Source organism: Morone saxatilis, unplaced genomic scaffold (assembly GCF_004916995.1).
Source record: "Morone saxatilis isolate NCDOM2014 unplaced genomic scaffold, NCSU_SB_2.0 Contig2, whole genome shotgun sequence".
Taxonomy (NCBI): Eukaryota; Metazoa; Chordata; class Actinopteri; family Moronidae; genus Morone; species Morone saxatilis.
In genome coordinates, this window is record NW_023339762.1 from 18,688,157 (window position 1) to 18,710,740 (window position 22,584).

Genomic DNA, 22,584 nt, shown 5'->3' on the forward strand with positions numbered 1-22,584 from the left:
AGTAGGAACATGGAGACACACACACACACACACACACACACACACACACACACACACACACACAGACAGTGAGCCTGCGCAGACAGCAACAGTAATTCATCATACTGTTCATCTTGTCTGCGCAAGAAGAGAATGTGAAAAAAGGACATACTTCCCCTCTGAGCGGCAAACATAGGGCTTTTATAGTGTGTGTGTGTGTGTGTGTGTGTGTGCGTGACACAAACTGTGTGAAGGTAAGTGTGGCGAGCATTCCAATAACCAGAGTGGAGCCGTTATTAGATTTGGATCCCTGCACTCTTTATTAAACCTCAGTTCAATTCAGTGTAATAGAGAGAGAGCAGAGTTGCATCTTTATGAAACAAGGGGGACACAACCAGAGACACACGCCTACACACACACACACACACACACACACACAAGGAAGACAAAGGGAATGATGATGAACAGTAGTGCAACAGAGGTGGTCATTATGACCTGTAACATATGAGTAGCGGGATACATGCTAATCCTTTGGAGGGAGAACACATGAAGCCATAGTAATAGCTGGCAAAACAGGTTATAAAAAACAAAAAAGAAGAGATGAATAGGTAAGGTTAGAGTTAAATGAAGTATAGGGATGGAAGTGGACATGGAATAGGAGAAGAGGAAGTGGCTGGCAATTAAGAAGGTGAAGTGGAGAAGGGAGAGTGGACCCCAGAGTACACCCAAGACTGAATGAAGTAGAGAGCCAATAAATAAGAAGAAAGAGGGATAGTCACACTGCTCTGAGTCAAATGTGTGCTGTGGTTTGCAGACTGTTCATCCTCACAGGACTTCTTTTGCTTAGAAGAGGGCGAGGGAGTGGGGCAGTCTCTGGCTCATCAGTATTCAACTGAGACAGAAAGTCAGAGGGGTGGGGGGGAGAAAGAGATTATGAAAGAAATAAAGACTTGACAAGTTTGAGAAAAAATAACAAAATATGAAAACAATGAAATAATACACTTTTTTGTGAATGACTCTAAGCAAAGGTAGAGGGAGGAGTGGAGCAAAGGAAGGAGGCCAAATAAAAAAGGAAAAACGAAGAGGGCGGAAGTGTTGTAAATTATAGTGGGAGGAGGAGGAGGAAGAGAGGAAGGAGGAAAACTCCAAGGCTGACTCGGAGGGATCCCTCTTCTCTTCTCATCTCCTCCCTCTCAGGCTTCAAGGAAGTTACATGACATTCCTCTTCTTTCATTCTCACTTGCTTTTTATTCCATTTCTCATTCTTTCTCTCCTTCTGTATCAACCCTCAGGTGGAGACAAAAATAGAACAAGCTACCTAATAGTTACCCTCTGTCTTGGCTTTTTTTGTCTTGTATAACATAAAAAACAAACAGTTGCAGACTACATCCAATACAATAGGGAATTATCATTATTATATCATTATCATTAATATGTATGCATACATATAGACACGCACCGAAAATCAGGGAATCACGTGGTACACTTATCAGCAAGGAACAATAAAATAGTCCTTCATCAGAGTATGCTAGTGATTGATTAGCTGTAGACCAACCATTGACTTTCTGTTGATTGTTAATAGATCAGTGATAGATTGTTTGTTGTTGAGTCGTTAATCACACACCTGATCATTTGATTGACCAGTCAGGGTGTCACATAAATGATGGTGTTTATGCCGTGATAAATGAACACGCTGTAATGAGCTGACCAGTGCCCACGTTCCAGCCTCTGTTACATATAATTACATGAAAACGCCTGTTGTTGACTGATATCGCATGTGGCTGCATGGGAGGGCTGAGAACATTAATAAAAAGGAATAATCTCGAAGGAAACTGAGACCATTCTTGTTTGATTGTTTTTAATTTCAGGGAGATTCAGCATGCATTTGGAGAGAGAGCTCGACAAAAAGAGGTCAAAACACTAGGTTTTTCAAAATTTGTCAAAAGCTGCTCTATGTGACATTACTGCATAAAGACATGACCTTTACATGTGCATTTTCACACCCATAACTGCAAAGTAGGTTGTCACTGTGCAGAACATATCGTCAACCACCTGGAGTCACTCAGTCAGTTCAGCCCTACTCTCTTGGTGCCCAACGCAAACAGTATGCGTCACATTGTACATAATAAAGCAATTGTAAATCTAACACATATCAGCATTTCTGTTGAATATGTATCTGTGTCAAGTCAATGGCTCCTATTTATGCAGCAGTTTTCATGTTCATGTTTATTCATATACAATATTAATTAACTCTGCAACTGCTGCATCTGCTGTTTCTAGTTAGCATTTTGTGTGAGGCTTTATTTCAATAAATCACATGTATTTTAGGCAAGCATGGGGTTTAATTGAAATGACGGGGGTTAGTGTTGGATGATCCTGTGAACTAGGGTGCACCGTATGGACATGTTTGGAACACAAAAAAGGAAAACAACAAAGAGGATGAGAGTGTAATAGGAGGACAGGTGGTGTGTTCAGCAGGGAGCAGGTAGGTGTGTGGGCGGGACTTTGCACCCCGCTGCTACTCTGATTGGACAGCTAGAAGGTTAGCTGTGACATCTACGTCCTTGCCTTAGGCCTGTGACCCTGTCCAATATCAATAATACACACAGCTTGGAACATTATGAATGACCAACGAGTGAAATCTGTTAATAAACGGACTGGCCTCAGGTCTATACTGTGGTAATGTTATAATTTCTCCTGGGGAACATGGGACACACACTCTAAACCTTTACACTATCAAACATCTTTGTGGTCTCTCAGGCTTTCCTTGTGGAGTTTGGCGAAAGGCATGAGAACATATCAACAGAAAGAAATATGTTCGAAATGTGCTTTTTAAGTCTAATAAATTTTTTATACAGAGCTCCACTTTTTACATCTATGGTTCATATCCAAGAAGAGTGAAAAATGTGCCTTATGGGATGCAGTATGTTGATGGTAAGCACTTGTAATCAGTAAGTATGCTTTTGGGAAACAGCTCATAAACGTGCAGTGCACATGTAGCTTCACTTGTCCTGTCCAGTATTTGAAAAAGAAACCTTGGTAATCACAGGGACTGAGTGACGCTATATTCTGGTCATTCTTTTATTATCTCAAGTGATAACATCACCCTTGCCTTTGTAATCCATATATCTTAAAAATTACTTTCTGAGATCTGAAAAAGTAATTATCTGATAGGATACTGTACTTTTAAAAAATTGTGATCATCATCAAAATCACATCGGCAGTACTACTTCTTTGCATGAAATACTAAAAACTTTTATTAAGTTAATCCTACTAAGTTAATCAGTCAGAGCTGAATATCAATCTCCATTATTTTTGTGGCTTAATAGTGCCATCATTAAAATCATATTAAAGAGGCCACATGTGCTACAACCTCTTACCCAGTGGAAATCTGGTTTACACAAAAAGTACACTTGAGTTGTCATACTGTACTGTAGTGTGCATTAAATTCACTATTATACCTTATAAAGGTTGTATAAGTGATGGAAAAGAGGTATCACACTGTGTTAATGGGGTGCTAGTAAATTAATCGAGGACACAGAAACTATTGCAGAATGTTAACTGCAACAAAAAAAAAACACAGTGTACAGTGAAGCACATCTGCTACTCATAGATAAAAATACATGTATATTGTGTATGTACAGATATGAGTGCATCGGTATATGAGAGATAGAAAGACAGAAAGAGAGACAGACAGAGAGAACGAGGACAGCGAAAGACGAGGAGAGAGACATTTCTTCCATATGTGAACATTGAGGACAGCTGGTTGCTGAATACTTGAAAGATGCTGTTTATCTAAGTTGTGGGAGGCAATTACTTATACTGTGCTGCACAAAGACAAACACACACAAAGGCAAACACACAGGCAGACATACACTTGCACACTTACACACGTGCACAGTACACTTACACGCACACACACTTCATGATGACAAACAGCAATGGAGAGATTCTCATATTTGCACACATGTGCTGTGCACTTGCAACTACCAGACATAAAGGAAGTCTAATTAATTCAACCTAAGCTCACTGCTAACTAGCTAACAATGATATTTAGTCTAAATTCAACACTTTAGGACACAGGCTCTCATTCAACCTGATTTGCAAGCAGAATATAATAAGAGAGAATGGAGGAATATTCCTAAAAAGAGTATGCAGGTAAAAGATTTATTTTTTTCTCAGAATCAACTGGATTTTTTGAAACTCACTAAAGGCATCATTTTTATTTCGGTCTTAAAATGACATATCAGAGATCTAATGCACTAAGCACCTGTTGCTTGGTAACGGGCAAATGCATATGCATTTTAGTCTTAACAATATCAAGCTTGTGTGGTCTAAATATAATGTATTGAACACAGTTTCATTTCTATAATCTACTGGCTTTTGGCCTTGTTGAAAACACACATGGACATCAATGCATGTGTCTAGCTGTTGTTGGAGATAATAAAGTATATGAGGAGAAGCATACTTTCAAACAATGGATTCGACAAAAAGCTTTTGCAGTTCTATGACAGGTGATCAGTGTGCCAGCATTAGTAAATGGCTGAGCTACCGTGTGCGTCCTCAAAGATCATAACAGCTGTAATAACTGAGGCTTTCTGAGGCTGTGTGAAGCTAGACTTGGAATAATCTATTAAAACCCAGAATATGTCTGTGTGTGTGTGTGTGTTTGTGTCGATATAACTAGTCCAGGTATCCTCCACTGCCCATTGCAGTGTTAATATTCTGCACACACTGGGTGCGGCCAAACCCCATTAATCATGTTTGTGAATGTCTAATCTCAACGTTACTTGCGCTGGTTTCATTTTCATGGCTGTCTGCAAGATTTATAATGGCGTTTGGAGAAGGTGTATGTTGCGTGTGTGTGTGTGTGTGTGTGTATATGAGATGTAATACATTGTTACGGAAGCATGCTCTTAAATGTGTCACCTTGTTGAGGAGAAGAATGTCCTGAGTACTCAGTCCATGCTCCCGGAGGGGGGCTGGCAGCATGTTGATACTCACATCTGTTCCTTTGAATATGTTTTTGTGCTCCTGTGTACTACCTCTACCCCTGCCATGTGTTTGTATGTGCAAGTGTGGTGTGTGTATTGGCCCACAAGTGTGCAAAAAGCTTGACCAGGTTATGGTGGCATGTGTTGTTCGTTACCATGGTGATAGTAAGTGGCCTTTCAAGAGATGTCCATCCGGATGATGAGATCAGATTACATCAATGAAGGGGTAGAGCAGAAACAAACACAGGGGTGAGCAGTGGAATGAGTATAGAGAGGGAATGCAAGAGGGTAGGGGGATGGGCCCAGGCAACCTGTTAATGGAGTATACCAAAGGGATCATCAAACACACAAACAGACACAGACACACACACTGATTATAATCTGATAATCTGATCGTCTTGGAAGCATCCATTTCTTTGAACCTCCATCACCGACATCAGTGTGCGTGCACACACACACACACACACACCCTCAAACACCCCATGATACCAAGTGCATGCTAGTTTTGTGGTCCAGCGGCAGTCAGTGAGTGAGGAAGGACAAACAGATCTCATTACTTGAGACTAACAGCCTGCTTGGAGAGCTGGACGTGGATGACCCTGCTAAATGGCAGACAGCAGGGCTGTTTGTCTAGACGAAGGCTGTCTAGAGACATTGATCTCAGACAGCAGACCAATGGACTGACAATCACTGAGTGAAGGGCTGGGAGTTTTTCCAAGTAATTCTTTAAAATGGAGGAGAGACTGGTTGGATAAAACACATGGCTCATGGGAACTATTTGATTGAGTCACTGAAACTAAGCACACATTTAAAGGAACAGTTCACCTTACTGTGTAGTGCTCTTTATCCAACTAGATTGTTTTGATGTGAGTTGCAGAGTTTTTGAGATATCCACTATAGAGGTGTCTGCCTTATCTCGAAAAAGATGGAACCCAATAGCACTGGGCTTGTGTTTTTCAAAGGGGAAAAAAAACAGACGACAGACATTGTTGTGACTAGTTTTATTTAGGATTATTTGCTTTCTACGTCACACCAGACAACTTTATCAACTTTATAGATGGAAATAAGCATCTACTAACAGATAAGAGGCTCATGCTCCTGACAGTGCAGGATGTAAACATTAATGGAGTCCTGTAGGAATGTAACAATACACTCAACTCATGATATAATACAATTCATGGTACTGGGTTAACTTATATGGTTTTCCATGATTTTTTTTTTCCAAAATGAGATTATGACTGAAAAAGATCCCTTGATTTCTTAGACAAAATATATTTTTTAGGATGTTTTCTTTATCAAATTAAAGAATCCCTTATTATTTCTGGGATAGGGTATAATATAATATTTTTCTATTCTTTGTAAGTGAAACTGAAATGGCCTGATATCTCTTGCCATGTCTTTTCTGTTATATTCTTACCTTTTTCATTTTCTGACTCAGCTGCCCCACCTCTGATTTTATACAGGATGGTACATCCTTAATTTCAAAGTCTTCACCTGCGGCCACCATGTCTTTGAGCCTTGATACAGCTACTGATGCAAGTAAACTAGGATGTTGGACAAGCAAAGTCAAAAGTAGATAGTGCCCTCTATTGTTTAAACAATGTCAGAATTTAATTTTAATATCACAGATTTGAGTCTCATGATATACTGCTGCATTGCTAGCTCCTCGGCTGTGCTGTGATATTAGGTAGCTCACCCAGCACCACTGAGATAGCTAATGTTCAGCTATGGTTGGCAGGTGTAGTTTGGTTGAAAAAACAATAGATCCTGCACTGCTCACAACAAGGTCTGTGGATTATTGTGGGTAGTGAGTTTTTCAAAAATATTTTTTCCAAGCCAGATGTAGTTCCATCATATTTGAGAGACATCTTTATGGTTGATATCTGCAAAACTCAGTAACTCACACCAAAATAATTCAGATGGATAAATAGCACTACAGGTAAAAGGAAAAATATATATTTTAGATTTTGGGGTGAAATGTCCCTTTAAGGCTCATCTACTGCTGTCCATGGGGGTTATATGTGCATATATTGGTGCTAGTCTATGTGAAAATGAAGGATGAAAATGTGGAATTACGTGCCACTTCTGAGACATTTCCTTCCACAAACACATTATCTCAATCTCAAGGATTCTTTTTTTTCAATTGGCTCAAAATCAAAATTGTGACCTTGAAAATAAGCCTGAAGATTCACTGAGGTCACTAGATACTGAAGAACAGAAGCCTGCGACATTCGCATCATTGGACGGTAATGGGAATGGTAAATAATAATATTAATAATAATAATAAAGTCTCCTAATGATTTGCAGCTTTCCACCACTTTGTCATCCTTCTTTAAAAATGAAAAAGAAAAATATTAATTTTACCTTCATGTTCATCGTCATCATTAATCCCACTGGAATAATCATCATTGTCTTCATCATGTGGCATGTCAGCTATAATGCACATGAATTAGCACATAATTGATCAAAAAGCATTGAAAATTTGTTTGTTATAATGTATATATTTCAATACTATATATGGCAAATAAATTACTAAAACCACAATGCTCAAACATAAACATATATTTGCTATCTACAGTTAAGATTTGACTACTAGCCTACCACACCATACACTACTGTAGCTATGTTACTGGTATATGGAAGTATAAACAAAATCATAAAACAAGCACTACTCAGTCAGCAAGTCAATCTTTGAGAACACACAGGGTTGGATGCATAAGTTTTTCAATCTCCAGAGACAAAGAGCAGTTTTTGGTGTTTGTATTTTGTTATGTGTGTAAATTATCTAGTTTATCAGCCATTAGGTAATTCTGAGTATTCCGTTTTTATGAATCATTAAAAAAATATTATAACCATAACAGCAAAAACATGTATGAATGATGTTCATTGGCACCTCTGAGCATAATGCTGCCCTCAAAAATCTCATGAGACTGATATGGGGTGGTATACTTTCATAGTGCTAGCTACAACATGAATTAAATACTGCCCATTTCTGGTGCACATTAACTTTTATGGGGAACTTTAACAGGGCATAACAGTAGTTTTGAATTTTAGTTAGTTAATGTGCACTGCCATTAAATTGTCATGCTGTGTAAGAAAGCAGTAAATAATCAAGGAAGACCCTTCAAGTTGACCAAAAATGGGGTTTAGAATTTGAAAGCACTCTTCAGTTGCAGAATGAAGCTGGCTAAACTGCTTGCTCTCATTAAATGATGAAACTTTTCCCATTTAAATTAGGATTCATATCTTGCAGTGAATAAACACATATAACACATACTAATCACAACATCAAGGCTTTCATCTGAAAAAACACATGTCCTAGTTAAGTAACATGACAATCTCGAACCAGTTAGTTCAGCTGTAGGTTTTACATAAAACAAAATGCTATGGAAAGTTTTGCTAAACTGCTCTACTGTATTTACCATCAGAGTCCAGATCCTCATCCTTCTCTACAAAAAAGTAGAAAAGAAATGACCAAATCGTTCAATTGTTAATATACACTTCTTAAATTTTCAAGAATCTTATATTTTTTTTAAAAACCTTCACTATAAACACACTTGACTGGGAATGTGCTACAGTCTACTGCTGAGAACTACAGTGTGTTTCCCATTAGGCCAAAATCAATGATCTCCATTAAACTACACAGTAGGACACATCTTTCTCTGTACGGCATACAATATTCCTGCCTCAACAGGCCACCAATCTGTCTTACTAACAGGTGAGCTAATAGACAGTTATGCTAATGCTTACATATGTAAGCATGAATGCTAACACACGTTACACATACATAAAGGCGAACACACAATCTGCCAGCTATACAAATCATTTAGTGAGATTTACCCAGTATAATCTCATCATAAAGATGCTCCTCTGGTATGGCCGATGTGAGGACATTAACAGGAAGACAAAGATGACTGTATGAGTGACTGTGTGTATGAGTGTGTGTGTTTGGTGGATGGGGAAGGGAGGGTGGTGAAGTGGCTAATTATCTAACTATAACTGAATCATCAAAATGTTTGTAGTCTGAAGCATTATCTGAGTTAACGTCAAGGTACAAACAATGCTGTGGATATTTACTTCACATACATGCACATTTACACACACAAACATGAAAACTAGTCTTGACTTGGGGCTAATCAACATCCCCGAAGGTGTAGATGTTTTTTATTTGTTTCTCACCTTAATCACGAGGATCAGACAGAAAATTCCCCCTCTCTTTCACTTGCCTTACCTCCTCTTGTCCTCCATTGCAAATGAGCCCTATCACTATTAGCAACTCATCCATTTATGAATGCAGATTAGATGAAATGCATTATGTATCAAACCAAGGGTCATCCATCCCTAAAGGAAGTGGCAGAAGCCTAGCCTATCTGTGCACCAGGAGGGGTGGTCATTCCCTGCTGGGATTGTATGCTAGGACTACTGCACTAAAGAAACCTGTTACATAGAACCTGAACAGCCTATGATCTAAGCTATTCAACAGCCAGTTGACATCAATGATGTATTTCTCAGTTTACATCCCAGGACTACAGAGGCATAGTGAATGCAACACAGTAATGGTTATGATGGTCAGTGTTGCATAACAGAGCCAGATGGTTTACTTGGCTGGACCATGGTGCTGGCAGCCATACGACTGTAAGCTTGTTTCCTGCATGGCCAACATGAAAGAACGGCAAAACACTGTGTGTTCACATTAGTGGCAAGGTTATGGATTCAGCTGCACCGACAGAAAAAAACAGTGACAGCAGATTCATTCAGTAGATGGAGGCTGTTGAGTCATCACATTCCCGATACCATTTGTGTCAACATCAGTATGCATCACAGTTACAGACAATGCTGTATCAATCAGTTTTGTTCAGCAAAAGCACGAGTGTGAATTGTTCAATCTGAATTGTTTATCATCTGTTTTAGTAATTCCAGTGTAAATGACAGCAGTGTTTCCATCAAACAGACTCCCTACTTTAAAGAAGAGGCATCAAAGCATACAGGAGGAGGTCTGCTGGAAAAGGTTTTTAAGGTCAGAGAAGGTGGAAGACAGAAAACATCTAGGCAGGGGTGGGAACACTTCAGTAAGTATGCAGGCAGGTAGAAGGGGTATTTTCAGTGGGTATAGACTTGTGTTTGTTATTAACTGATTCTGAAAATGAGGAAGAGAGAGATGTAAGTGTTTGTGTGGGTGTGTGTGTGTGTGTGTGTGTATGTGTGTTTTTTTTTTCAAAATCCAAATTGAAATTCCAAACTGACCCTTAATCTGTACTTCCTGTGCCTCTGTAGATCTGAAAGGAACATGAGAGGTCTCAGCATGAGTGCAGCGACTCTCTCTCCAGCCTTTCTGAGGACATGAGGGAACTGGTTCCATTAAGCTAATGTGGGTTTGATCCATGGTGATGTATGTGAAGTGGCAGGATGTAGGGTGTGGGGTCAATGTGGAGCTGGGTGTCTGTGGACAGGTGATAAGAGTAGGGAGAAAAACAGTTGTACGTTCAGGGGGAAGCACTCTCAGAGAGGATGAAGGACACAGTTTGTGTATGCATACCAACAACCAAAAGCACACGGGACCTGTTTGAATTTGCATGCCCTCTCCTTGAAGTAATCACAGATTTGTACTGAGATTGTACATATATCTCAAGTGGATTCAAACAGGACCAGGAACTAATTGCTAGACTGTAGGTGTAGGGTTGACACACTGAAGTGTATGGGAGGGAAACCGGGTGAGAAGAATATTATGGAGTTTACCTTCTACGTCATTACAGTCATAGTCTTGAGTGAAGCATGGATGGAAACAAAAGCACACACACAAACACATAAAAGCGAAGCCACGGCACCTCTGTGTAAAGCAGAAAACAGCACATTTACAAAGTGAATGTAATGATAATTCACAATGTCAAGCTCAAATGACACTGAAATGACTTCCAGGTTGAGAGATTACATAACTTTGCAGCCAAAAAACACAATGAAGTAATGGTGAGCTTTGTATCTGAGCATATGAATGGCTGCTTCTTCTTTTTTTTTAACACATCCAGCTCTGACAGTCATGAAGGCCACATGTTGCCGAGAACTTTACATGAGACCTTAAACATCACTAGTAGAGATAGAGAGCTGGCATGCTAGGAAATACAGAATACATCAGTAGAGACAAGAAGTAGTAGTCACAGTAGTAGGTTAAGTGAGGGAATAAAACATGTAGTAAAAAGTAATAGTAGATAACCTACCTTTGACTCTCTCTCCACGGTTGAGTTGGATCTCTCCCTCCCCCTGTGGCGTGTAGGGCTTCACCACGATGAAGGTACGTCCTGGGACAGCACTGTAGAGTTTGCGTTTGGGCCCGCGGGGGCCCGTCAGTGCTGGAGGGGTGTGATGAGGAGGGCTTGGGTCTCTTTGCACTGAGCCGGGGCTGTAAACAAACACATACGTTACTGTGGTGATTCCAGGGAGCTGGTAGCTGAAGCCCGTGGTCACCGACATGGTTGTCAGCGGGACGGTAACCTGGTGACACCCCTTGGTTGTTACAGTGGCCAGGGAGGGATTCATAAACAAGTCCCAGTGCCTGCCGCTCAACAGTCAATAGTCAGTGTTCCATGGGAGAGTCATGAGAGGAGAGTACACTCCTCCCAACCACTCTCTCCCCCTCCTCCTCGTCTTATTCCCTCTCTTCCTTCCTTAATAGCACAGACAATATCCTTCTTGCTCCCTTTTACCCTCTCCCTCTATCTCTCCCCCCTCCCCCGCATCCTAACCGAGGTAGAAGCCGAAATGTTTAACGGTAAGATGGGCTGCACTGTTTCCTCCTCTGTGTGTGTCTGTCAGATCTGTCAGGAAGACCCCCTTAGTCAGACACATCCTGAGTTAGGGCTCCAGTAGAAGCCCCCCTCCAGAGAGGGACAGAGATCCCTCGTGTGTCCCCAGTCTCAACTGCTCCAGGCTGGGCTACAGATACAGCCTCGTCCTTGGGTCCTGGCTCTCCTGCTGTGGAGGAGAGAGGCTGGGTCTGCTCCCCGACTCCCGCTTCTTCTCCCGGGAGTCCTGCCGTGTCTGCCTCTCCTCTCCCCTCCACCCCTCACACACACACGCTCGCTCACACACACTCACACACACTCTGGCAATGCTGCTGCTACTGCTGCTGCTGCTGCTGCTGCTGCGCTCCGTAGCTCCCCTCCCCTTTGACGGCTCGCTCACACTCGCACACCACAAGCCCTCTGTGTGCATTCTAGCTGTGCGCACAGGCACATACACAGACAGCCCCCTCCACTCCTGTTAACATTGCACCTCCGCTAGCATGGCATACGCCACCACCAGCATGTTGCTAACACATCGCTGACACTCACATACACACACTAGTCCCAGAGCACGATTGATCCCCTCCTGCCTGTCTGCCCGCGAGCGTGCATGCGCCATTGCTCCCTGAGGCAGGCTGTGAGAGTATGTGCATATGTGTGTGTTTGTGTGTGTGTGTGAGTGAGTGAGCGTGTGTGCATGTGCAGTGGGGCGGGGGACAAAAAGCTCCAGCCCATTTGGTTTAATTGTCGCTCCTCCCTCTTTCCCTTGCCTTAAATCCCCTCCTTCTTTCTCTCATTCTCTTGCTTCCATGTCACCCTGTTATCCCTCTCCTTCTCAACATTTCTTCGCATTGCATCTTCACTCTCTTTCTTCCCATCCCTCTCTGGCAGTGAATTCTAATACAGCAACAGAGCTCCGCCTAGTCTTCATTCATCACTACTTTGCCACCGCTGTGTGAGTAATTTTGACATACATCAGAAACACATGTAATACACATTATTAATGATATTAATGACAATATTTAACCAAATTAGATGCTCATGTTTACCTGATCTGACAGTATATTTGTCACAAACAAATTCACTGTTCATTCACTGTAACAAGTGACCCGATTATGCCCTGAACTGGGACTTTGATGCTATTCTCTGCAACATTTACTTGAAAGACTAGAAATCTCTAAACCCCTTCATCCCTGTCTATCCACCTTTCAACCTCTTTCAGTCACTTGCTGTTCCTCCCACAGCACGTTCAGTCACTTCATAGCTTTCATTCCTTCATACACCTGATTCCAGTCTCCTGATCCCTTTCCTCTTCATTTTCCCATCCTTCTGTCTACCCCTTTCCTCATTTCAAGCCTTGTTTGTCTCTTTCTTTCGCCAGCTCTCTATTGCTTTTCTCGCTCTCCCCATCTCACACAGCCTCTCTTTCTCTGTCCCCTTCTCCATCGAAACAACGGCTTGCTGACGGCTTTCCAATTACCGCAGGGACTGAGGGGCCTGGATGGCTGCCGCATTTTAATGTCTGAGCCCCGGCACTGAACATCAGCAGCACACACAGTGGAGAGGAGGGAAGGGCTGGGGAAGCAGGCATATGAGGCTATGTCAAAGTGACACAGACAGCCAAAACATTAAATCCCTTAAAGGATATCTATTTCAGTGACTCAAATCTGCCTCCTCCACTCACACACCTCTGCATCACCATAAACCCACTGTGAGGTTACATACACAGCTTGACCCCAGATGCTCCCTGCCGTTGAGCTGATGATGGTTCGGTCGACACGTGTTATCTATGTGTCAGACAGAAGGGAGGGGTGGTGGTTTCTGCTCTCTTCTCAGCTTTAATTACCTGTTTGCGTTTAATGGAACAAGGCTAAAATTGGTAAACACAACGAAAACATTAGAATGACCATAGATCAGATATCAGAAATTCAAAACCATCCAGAACCCTAAAATTTGACATGGTTAAATGTCTTTTATCAAAAGTAAGATTTTACCATTTCTCACCCACACTTGTTTTTCAGCTCTAAATAGTCATTGCAATCATTAGTATTGTAATCCACCCATGAGTTGCCATTGGTAATATCTTAGATATATTATTTCATATCCTCTCTGGCTATATTATTATTATATTACAGCTCACTGGAAGAGTCTACCAGAAGTCTATGTACAATCACTTTGAAATTAGACCAAATGAGAGCCAAAAGCAACTTCTTTGTTGTTAGGGTTAGGGTAGCTTTGTAGAAAGGATTTCTAATTTACTTTTCATCTGCAGTCAAGAGCGAGATGACAAATACGCAGTGTTCTTGCCTTCATAAGTTGTATGCGTCGATATTTTTGGTTTCATGCCTATTTTGTTACATTGTTCATCTTTTACTGTTGGATACGGAATATAAAATAGTATTCTACCTAGATCTGTATATCAAGTTTCCCATAAGGAACAAAAGATTTACATATCTTATGCCTGGTGTTTACATTTTAAACATTCCACTCACTTGATGAATTTTGAATGATGACATAAGTAACAGTTTTCATATGCAAACCTGTGCTGCATTTGACCAAACAGCTTTTGTTTTCCTGCTTATTTTGTTTCGCTGTATCTTCCTCTCTTTCACTGTGCCTCATTATAAGTGGCTTCTACAAGATACAGATGTAGGATCCATTACATGCACACACACACGTACACACATACACACACATACACATAGTTCTAATGCAGTCTATTACAAAAGCTCCATCGTTTCCTAGGACACGAGCCCTGCCTCTGTAACGATGGCAACTGTCAATAAAAGCAAAGAAAATCTATCCAACAAATGCACTGATAAGTCAATAATATGAACTTGAATATCGGTAAGAGTAAATTTGGCAGAAATCATTTGCCTTTTGTCCCAACTGACTATTTTTCTCTTTATATTCACACATTCAAGTAATCTCACTGAAGGAAAAACAGTGCACTACAGCTATTGAACGAAATAACAGTTAACACAGATCTCAGTGACACTGGCTCCCAATATAGTTTTAGTCTTCATGCAAATAAAGGGATAAGATGCAAATGTAAATTTTATCCTAAATAGTGTACAGTATGTAGTGATATAAGTTCTCTATTGGCTATTAACTGTATCTTTTAAACATTAAGTATACATACTTTAATTTGTGAGCTGCACAAAGCATCCAAAAATAAATAATGTGGATGTTTGAAGTTTTTAACATTTTGTGTTATTTATTAGGTGCCTTTCACCTCCTCATCTGTGTTTTCGAGACTGGAACAAACTTGATATTATAACAGATAAGTGACCTTTATCAGAAGTATTAAAGCCAATAATTTGGGTATTCCAGCTATCAGCTGCTTGATTAGGATCAGTAAGCCCACTTTAACACCGGAACGGCTCGAGTCTAGCTCCCTCAGTTTGGAAGTCAAAATCTGCTTACATAACTCTGAAGATGCAACTGGAAATGTCATTAAATGCCATTTACACAGATGATATCAAACTAAGCAGCTTCAGTGTAGCATTTTCTCACATGACTGCCTTGCCTTCTCAGGTAAATGGCTTTTTCCTCAAATAGCCCAGCTCTCTAAGGTGAGATGAGCACATTATAAACACAGTCATAATCAGCAGCACACTTTGCATCCTAATGATCATCAGTCTGTCCTTGCTTTGCTGCGCTTGAATGAATATATGCTCCCTCATTCTTTCTTGCCCAACGTGGGAGTGTTTATGATTATCAAGGTGGCGGTAGAAAGTGGTCTCTGCTCATTGGGCAGAAAATATTAAGGCCTGTTGATACATGGACAGCGTATGCTTCACAGAGACTTCACCATTTAGCTAAATTTGAAGAAAGGGTCAATTGGTGTGATCAACATATAACCCTTAACTCCACCTCAGTTTGAGGAAGAGGGGAGGAGGACCAGATGTTTTCTAAAACTTTTTACACCACCTCCTTCAGTGACTCTTCCATGTACCGCTAGATGAAGCTCGCATACTACCAGTGGTACATGTACCATAGTTTGAGAACCGTGTAGCTTAGCCCATAGTGACAACATTCATATGGTTTGGCATTCTTTTGACCTACACTAAACATTTTCTCTACACTTTCCTGAGTGTACATACATACATACTTCTCCTAATTTACTGCATTATAAAAGTATATTACAAATCACAAAACCTACTTAAGTGTATGGCGTAAAGCTTAATAGGAATTCCCTGCTAAGCTTTTTAACGAGCAAAACACCACTTGGATAATATGTACATTGCTTATCTACACCGCTCAGCCATAACATTGAGCACTGACAGGTAAAGTGAATAATACTGATAATCTTGTTATCATGGAACCTGTCAGTGGGTGGGATATGTTATGCAGCAAGTGAACATTCTGTCCTCAAAGTTGATGTGTTAGAAGCGGGAAAAATGGATTGAGCGACTTTGACTAGGGCCAAATTGTGTGACGACTGGGTCAGAGCATCTCCAAAACTGCAGCTCTTGTGGGGTGTTCCCGGTCTGCAGTGGTCAGTACCTATCAAGCCCACACACTGCCCACACACGCACAAGCAGTGGAACCACGAGACAGGGTCATGGACGACCAAGGCTCATTGATGCACGTGGGGAGTGAAGGCTGGCCCAGGGTGCCCAGGTGATGATAATGTTATGGCTGATCGGTGTATATGTTTAGCACCATGGCCAACGTCTGAATCTGAGATTAACAGGTGTATTGATACGGCGCCTGCAGTTTCATATTAGATGGTGATGGTGAAGACTAAAGGCAGGGCTCTGAGATGATCTACGTTCCAGTGGTCACCTATGGTCAAGAGCTCTAGTAACTGACAGAAAGAAGGAGATCATGGATATAAGAGGGTAAATTAGTTTTTGGGCTCAAGGGCTTAGATATGCATGGAGTTCAGAGTAAAACGTCATGGGCACATCAAACTGAAGGAGATCCCAGGGCAGACATAGAACACGCTGAAGGGATTACATATCCAATCTGGCCTTGGAACCCCTCGAAATACCCCAGGAGGAGCTTGAGAATGCGGCTGGCGAGAAGGAAATCAAGGCTACCATCGTTATGGCTAGCACGATCGGACTGAAATGAGTGGCAGAAGATGCTTAAGAGTGGTTAAGGTACCTGAGGTGCTGGCATGTTTTGGTTTTGTGCCTTTAATTACTGGCAGTCACCATATTAAGAAGAGACTATTTATAACCCACATCATCATCCTTTGATGCATTCTCACCCTGATTAATTAACACTAAGAATCAATTCATTTAATCAGTTATTTATATTATTGCTGTAAAACTTATACATGCTTAATGTTACACGACATGACTGTACTGGAGAAACAATAAAAAGCCACTTGGATTACTTATTAGCCAATCAGCATCACCTGAGATTATCATGTGCACAGACCAATACCACTGTGTACTCATTTGATATAGATTCTCCACAGGTGCAACAGAAGAAGATCCAACTCTTTATTTCCTCCTCCTCCTCTTCCTCGCTATTCCTGTCCTTTCTTTTCTGTGTACCTCAGCCCTTTGGCTGTGTTAAGACGCCATGGATAATCTACACACCAACAGCCACTGGTGTGACTAATGCAAGAAAGAGGGAGGGATATGGGGTGAGAAAGAGGTGAGGAGAACAGCAACAAACAAACAAAGAATTAAAAGGTGAAGGGAACGGGACACCTCAATGTTGGGCCTTAATGTTGCCCTTATAAGACACATGACGGGATCATGATGATGACATTTTCTTGCTCAGCGATGACTAGCTCAGCTACAATAACAATCTTACTTAACAACATGTTTTAGGTAATGTTTTGTCACTGAATCTTCATTTGAAAGGAAGATTTGGTCCCTTGTGTCCAATCTCCAAAGCTTATCTTGACATTCAAACATTTTTATCAACCAACCACGGTGTGGTTTAACAGAACCTGTGCACCCGGACAAATATCCATCTCTTACCAAAATCAGAGGGTATGCAATAATTGTTTTTACCCAATAAATCCTAGTGAAGTACAATTTTTACAATAACAACTGCAAAGGAAGTTGGATTATATGTGAACTATGTGTTCTCTGCTGAAACAAAAGCAACATACTGAAAATAAAAAAGATAAAAGTTGGTATCTTCTGTTCAGTAATTTTTGTCTTTCTGACAGCTTGAGAGCTTTTCTTCCAAACCAAGACTGATAACTTGGTCCTGAGGTGCACAACTCAATATCACAATTTCTGACACTGACACTGTTTCAAAGACAGTGTCCTGTCGATTATGAATTACCTCTTTGTATTGACAGCACATCAAGGTAAGTAGCCAATTAACCTCTTATGACACAGGCAGATATGCTTTTCTCTAAATAAACTACATGAGCTGGAATGATTGCTGCACCTACACTTCCACCCTTTCTTAGTGTGATCTTCCATGGTCTAGTCTCCATGATCTAGTCTCAATAAGCCAATCTGACCTGATCGTTCTGTTATATCTATTGTTTCCATCTAAACTTTCTGCTGAAGCCTGGCCTAGCTATTGAACCCTGGCAGCACTGCACACGTGCACTGAGGAGGAAGTGATGGCGAGTTCCACAGGAACTTGCTGGAGTCTGCCGTTGGGCGGGCTGTTGACCAGCCAAGCTAATTTCACACTCCCCTGGTATCCATAATGCCTCTAGAGTTACCATGGGCATAAACAGAAGGTCAGAGAGAGAAACAGAGAGAGGGAGGAGAAATATTAGAGAGAAAATATTCAAGGACAGCATCAGTCTCACTTGGGTGCAAGTTCTGGCCATGGAGACCAGCTGCTCGTTTTGGGTTTTTATACATTCACCTCACTTTAATACTTGGTGTAAGGGTAATGCACACTGAAGAACAAGGTCTCAACTCCCTGTGTACAGAAGGCCATTTAGGCCAGGACACAGCGGACATACTAAACCTGCTATCCTCCTTTTTTCTTTCTCACTTGTCCTTCCCTTTCTTCGCACTCTGGCTACCCAACCTTGTACGAAATGAGCACAGTGACAGAGAAAAACGTTTTTCTGTCAGTTAACATTAATGCCAGTCATGCCAGATATAACAGAAGAAGATACACTTAATTTGTTACCATTATGGGGCAGAGCATTTGATAGAAATAGAGGAGGGTAGTTTAAACATTCCACTGTGAATGTATTAATGATTTAAACTCACTTAATATAATTTAATTTAATCCTTAATCCAGAGCTTCAGTTTTTATGCTGTGTAATGTGTGCATGCTACATGATCTAATAAAGGATGTTGACTGCTCTCTGGCTGCAAACCATAGATTAATAGGACAGCTTGTGTGTATAAATGACAGAATGAGAGGTAGAGAGAGAAAGTCTTTGATGGATGGAGTACAGTGACAGGAGAGTATTAGAGGTAGAGGGGAGTACGGCTGGAGCTGTGCCTGTAATGCAATTCCCCTGTCAGACATCAGACTGTTTCACACACATACACACAGTGTGTGTGGCATCCAGGAATCCCATTAGGTGTGTGCTGTATGTACTGTAGGTGATCTTGCTCTAACATATGATCATAATAAAAAGGTCAGTAAACCACTTAAATCTACCGCTCCGAGATGTGATCAGAGCCCTAGTTTACTGTGCATTTTGTCTAATGGTTCAGAGTACAAAGGAGATTTGTTCCAGCACCCCAACAGCACAATCCTACATCCGTGGATTTATGTATCAATCGAGTGACAAGCTGTTTTGAACTGAGAGGCCCGTCCAATGACATTACTCATAGCTCTAATTTCAGAATGTATCCTCAGTCTCTCAATCTCTGTCACACAAACTGATACACATTCACAGCTTGGCAGCCTTCAATTGGTCCCCATGGTGATCATTATTAGCCGCTTTCCATCTGTCTATCCCTGAACTGTGCAAGCACCCATGCCCATAGCACTGTGCAAGTGGTTATACATACACGTTCACACATAGGAACACAGAGACAAACACACAGATTGTAAGTATGTTATTTGCCCTCTGTCCTCCCAGCAGGACAAATGGTGCATTTCATCCTAGCTTGTTACATAAATAGGGCTGTTGTCTGTGCCACACACCATTCCACTGATCATTGCCTTCATATCCGGACAGGAGCACAGGCCAACAACTACACCAAATGCAATTTTAACAGACCTCATACTGACCAGTATTTCAATCAGTCACTATAAATCTGATATAAATGTATTACCATACTGATTAAATTCCCAGTTATGTTTTATATAGATGACCCAGCAGGGCAGGTACAGTTAAACAGGATAAAGACTGTCATATGTGCCTGGGATTGATGTATGAATAAATGAAGATTTTGCACTGATTGATGTTATGTCATGTTTATCACCAGTAGCAGACAGTAGCAGATGGAATAAGATGCAGAATGCTGTCTGGTGACTAACAAGTGATTCAGACACATCACATGGGGCTTTTTGCTTTCTGAAATTTGGTTTAAATAATTAAAGTAGGTGCATAATCACAAGAAAATCACAGATTATCTATTTAAAGTGAACAGCTGCCAAGATTGTAAGTGTGAGACGTGAATAAGGAACAGGAAGAAAGAGATTTGCTTGTTTAAAAAGCTCTCTAAAAATGTGTTTATTTGAGTAATCACTCATACCAAGGTCAAAGCAAATCTTACAGACCTGAGTCTTCCACGATGACCGTGCCCATGAGGGTAGCCATGGCTGTGGGACCTTCTCGGAACTGGCTTGTCTTCTTCATGCATGTGATGTAGCGAGGGAGAGCGGGAATGCGAGGATCTGGAGCTCCCCGTGCTCTGGAGACTGCTGTCGGGAATCTCTCCATGACGGCTCTGACACAGAGTAGATAAAGTTATCAAATTAGTATCAAGTGCACTGCAAAACATTGCAATCGTCTTTGTGTAACATATGGATCATTTGCTGGTTTTGTCTACTCCCAATTTCATGCTAAAATGTGAGCACACACAAAAAATAAACCTTGAAAAAAAAATTCACCTGCACAGCCTCACTAGCACTATCTTACCTCTCCAAGGCTGCTGTGCTGCTGCCCAAGAGCTGGCAGACTACGCAGTGAGGGAACAGGCGAGTGACCCTGACGGCCACGGATTTCTCTGGGGGCCTGACTGTGGATGTGATCGTGGTCCCCATTCAGGTTGTTGTCACTCGCAGAGCGGAGCAAGGAACGTGGTGAGGGCAGGGGGCCAGGCAATGCACGTCGACGGTTGGTGTAGGAGGGGGTCTCCCTGAAAGGCACTGAGAGACAAAAGAGACACATTCATGCCTGGAGCATCTCTTAACAGACTCACCATGTCATATGAAGCTACTGTAGCAAGCAGAATTAATAAAATACTAGGTGGCACTGATATTCGAGTAGGTTTTGATTCCATTTAACTTGCAATGTATTTATTTAACAACTAACGCAGATTTAGAGATTAGATTATTGAACTGGGTTAGGGTTAGGGTTAGGGTTAGGGTTATCAAGCTTATCAATCATCATATTTTATTACTGATGACTGAAGAACAAAGGACCAAATGCAAAATAAGGAAAACTGTAAAGGATCTTTGATAATTGCATTACAAAACTTTTTTTGTAACTGTGAATTAAATATTCTCATAATAAAAAATGTAAGCTTGCTAAAATAATTAACAGTGTGTGTTTAAGTTCACACATACAGTACCAGTACTTGGCTGTATAAAGTGTATCTATAGTTGGCAAAATTATCATTAATAATGAATGAGCCATTCATTCCAAATATTACACGTAATTCTTATTTTAATCTGTTTATTGTTAAAAGGGATTAAACACATAAATAACACTATGTCACAATGCAGAAAGTGGGGTATTACATCCTGTCCACACTAGATGGCAGAGTTTTCCTGTATGTTAATGTCACAGGTAAACTCCACTCAACATGGGATCCAATATACCCACGAAACCCTCTCCACATTCATTACATTTCCATCTCCTTTCCTTGATTTCCCCACACCTCTGAGTATAATCTGTAGTCCTTTAGATTCTCCACTGCCCATGCTTAGCCATTCTTCAGTCTGACTTACTGACTTACATTCATGTTTAAATATATAAAACACTGAGCGAGCCTGGTAATAAACTATCACTTCTGTCAACTTACCAACATCTGATACTTTGTGGACCTTTATGATTTCAGCCAGATCAAAGTTTCCTGCTATAATAGCCACCTGGAGGAGGGGAAAAGAGAGGACGGCAGGGAAAGGGGTAAAAACATAAGTGATGGAATATGAAACAGGTAATTTTGAACCTATGGAAGAAAAAAAACAACTCATACTAATAAATAAATATAAATACATTCCATTTTTTCTCTCACTCTTCTAATAAATGTTTCACATATTTTGTACTTTGCTGTGGCAGACATGTAAAATCTACCAGCCTGCCTTGTGTACAAACAAATTAACTTTGATCCGCACCAGAAATCTGTGCCAGTGTCAATTTCACACAGACTTCAACAATTAGAAAGGCTGGAATTCAGACACAAAGCGTGTAAGGGTGGGGGCAGTTACGCTGCATAGGTTTTTAGTAGCAACATATTCAATGAAGCAGCATTAGGCTGTGTAAGACAAGTCATTCAATCCATTCAGCTCTGACATGCCAAAGATGCCAGGTGTGATAATTCACACAGTAACATGCAGTGGTTCTTGGATACCACACATACCTGAAAGGCGGTCTGGCTGTTGTAGTTCTTTATCTCTTTATTGGCCCCCCGGAACAGGAGAACTCGTGCACAGCTATCCTGAATGACAAGAGAGAAGTATGTATTTGGCTGGGACTATTAAATGTCACTGTATTTGATCTTACCATATGCAACAAAACACAGACACACAGACACACA

The 22,584-nt window shown here is 41.0% G+C and overlaps 1 protein-coding gene across 2 annotated transcripts in view; it reads right to left on the minus strand.

The window, feature by feature from the left end:
* Positions 1–22,584, minus strand: part of shank3a (SH3 and multiple ankyrin repeat domains 3a) — a 143,199-nt gene that overhangs the window by 51,466 nt on the left and 69,149 nt on the right. For both annotated transcript variants that reach the window (XM_035665387.1, XM_035665386.1), the window contains exons 8-12: positions 22,408–22,485; positions 21,850–21,916; positions 20,742–20,971; positions 20,381–20,550; positions 11,186–11,367 (exon numbers count right to left, since the gene is read on the minus strand). In XM_035665387.1, the coding sequence (XP_035521280.1) occupies positions 11,186–11,367; positions 20,381–20,550; positions 20,742–20,971; positions 21,850–21,916; positions 22,408–22,485 (727 nt within the window). The remainder of the gene's footprint in view (positions 1–11,185; positions 11,368–20,380; positions 20,551–20,741; positions 20,972–21,849; positions 21,917–22,407; positions 22,486–22,584) is intronic.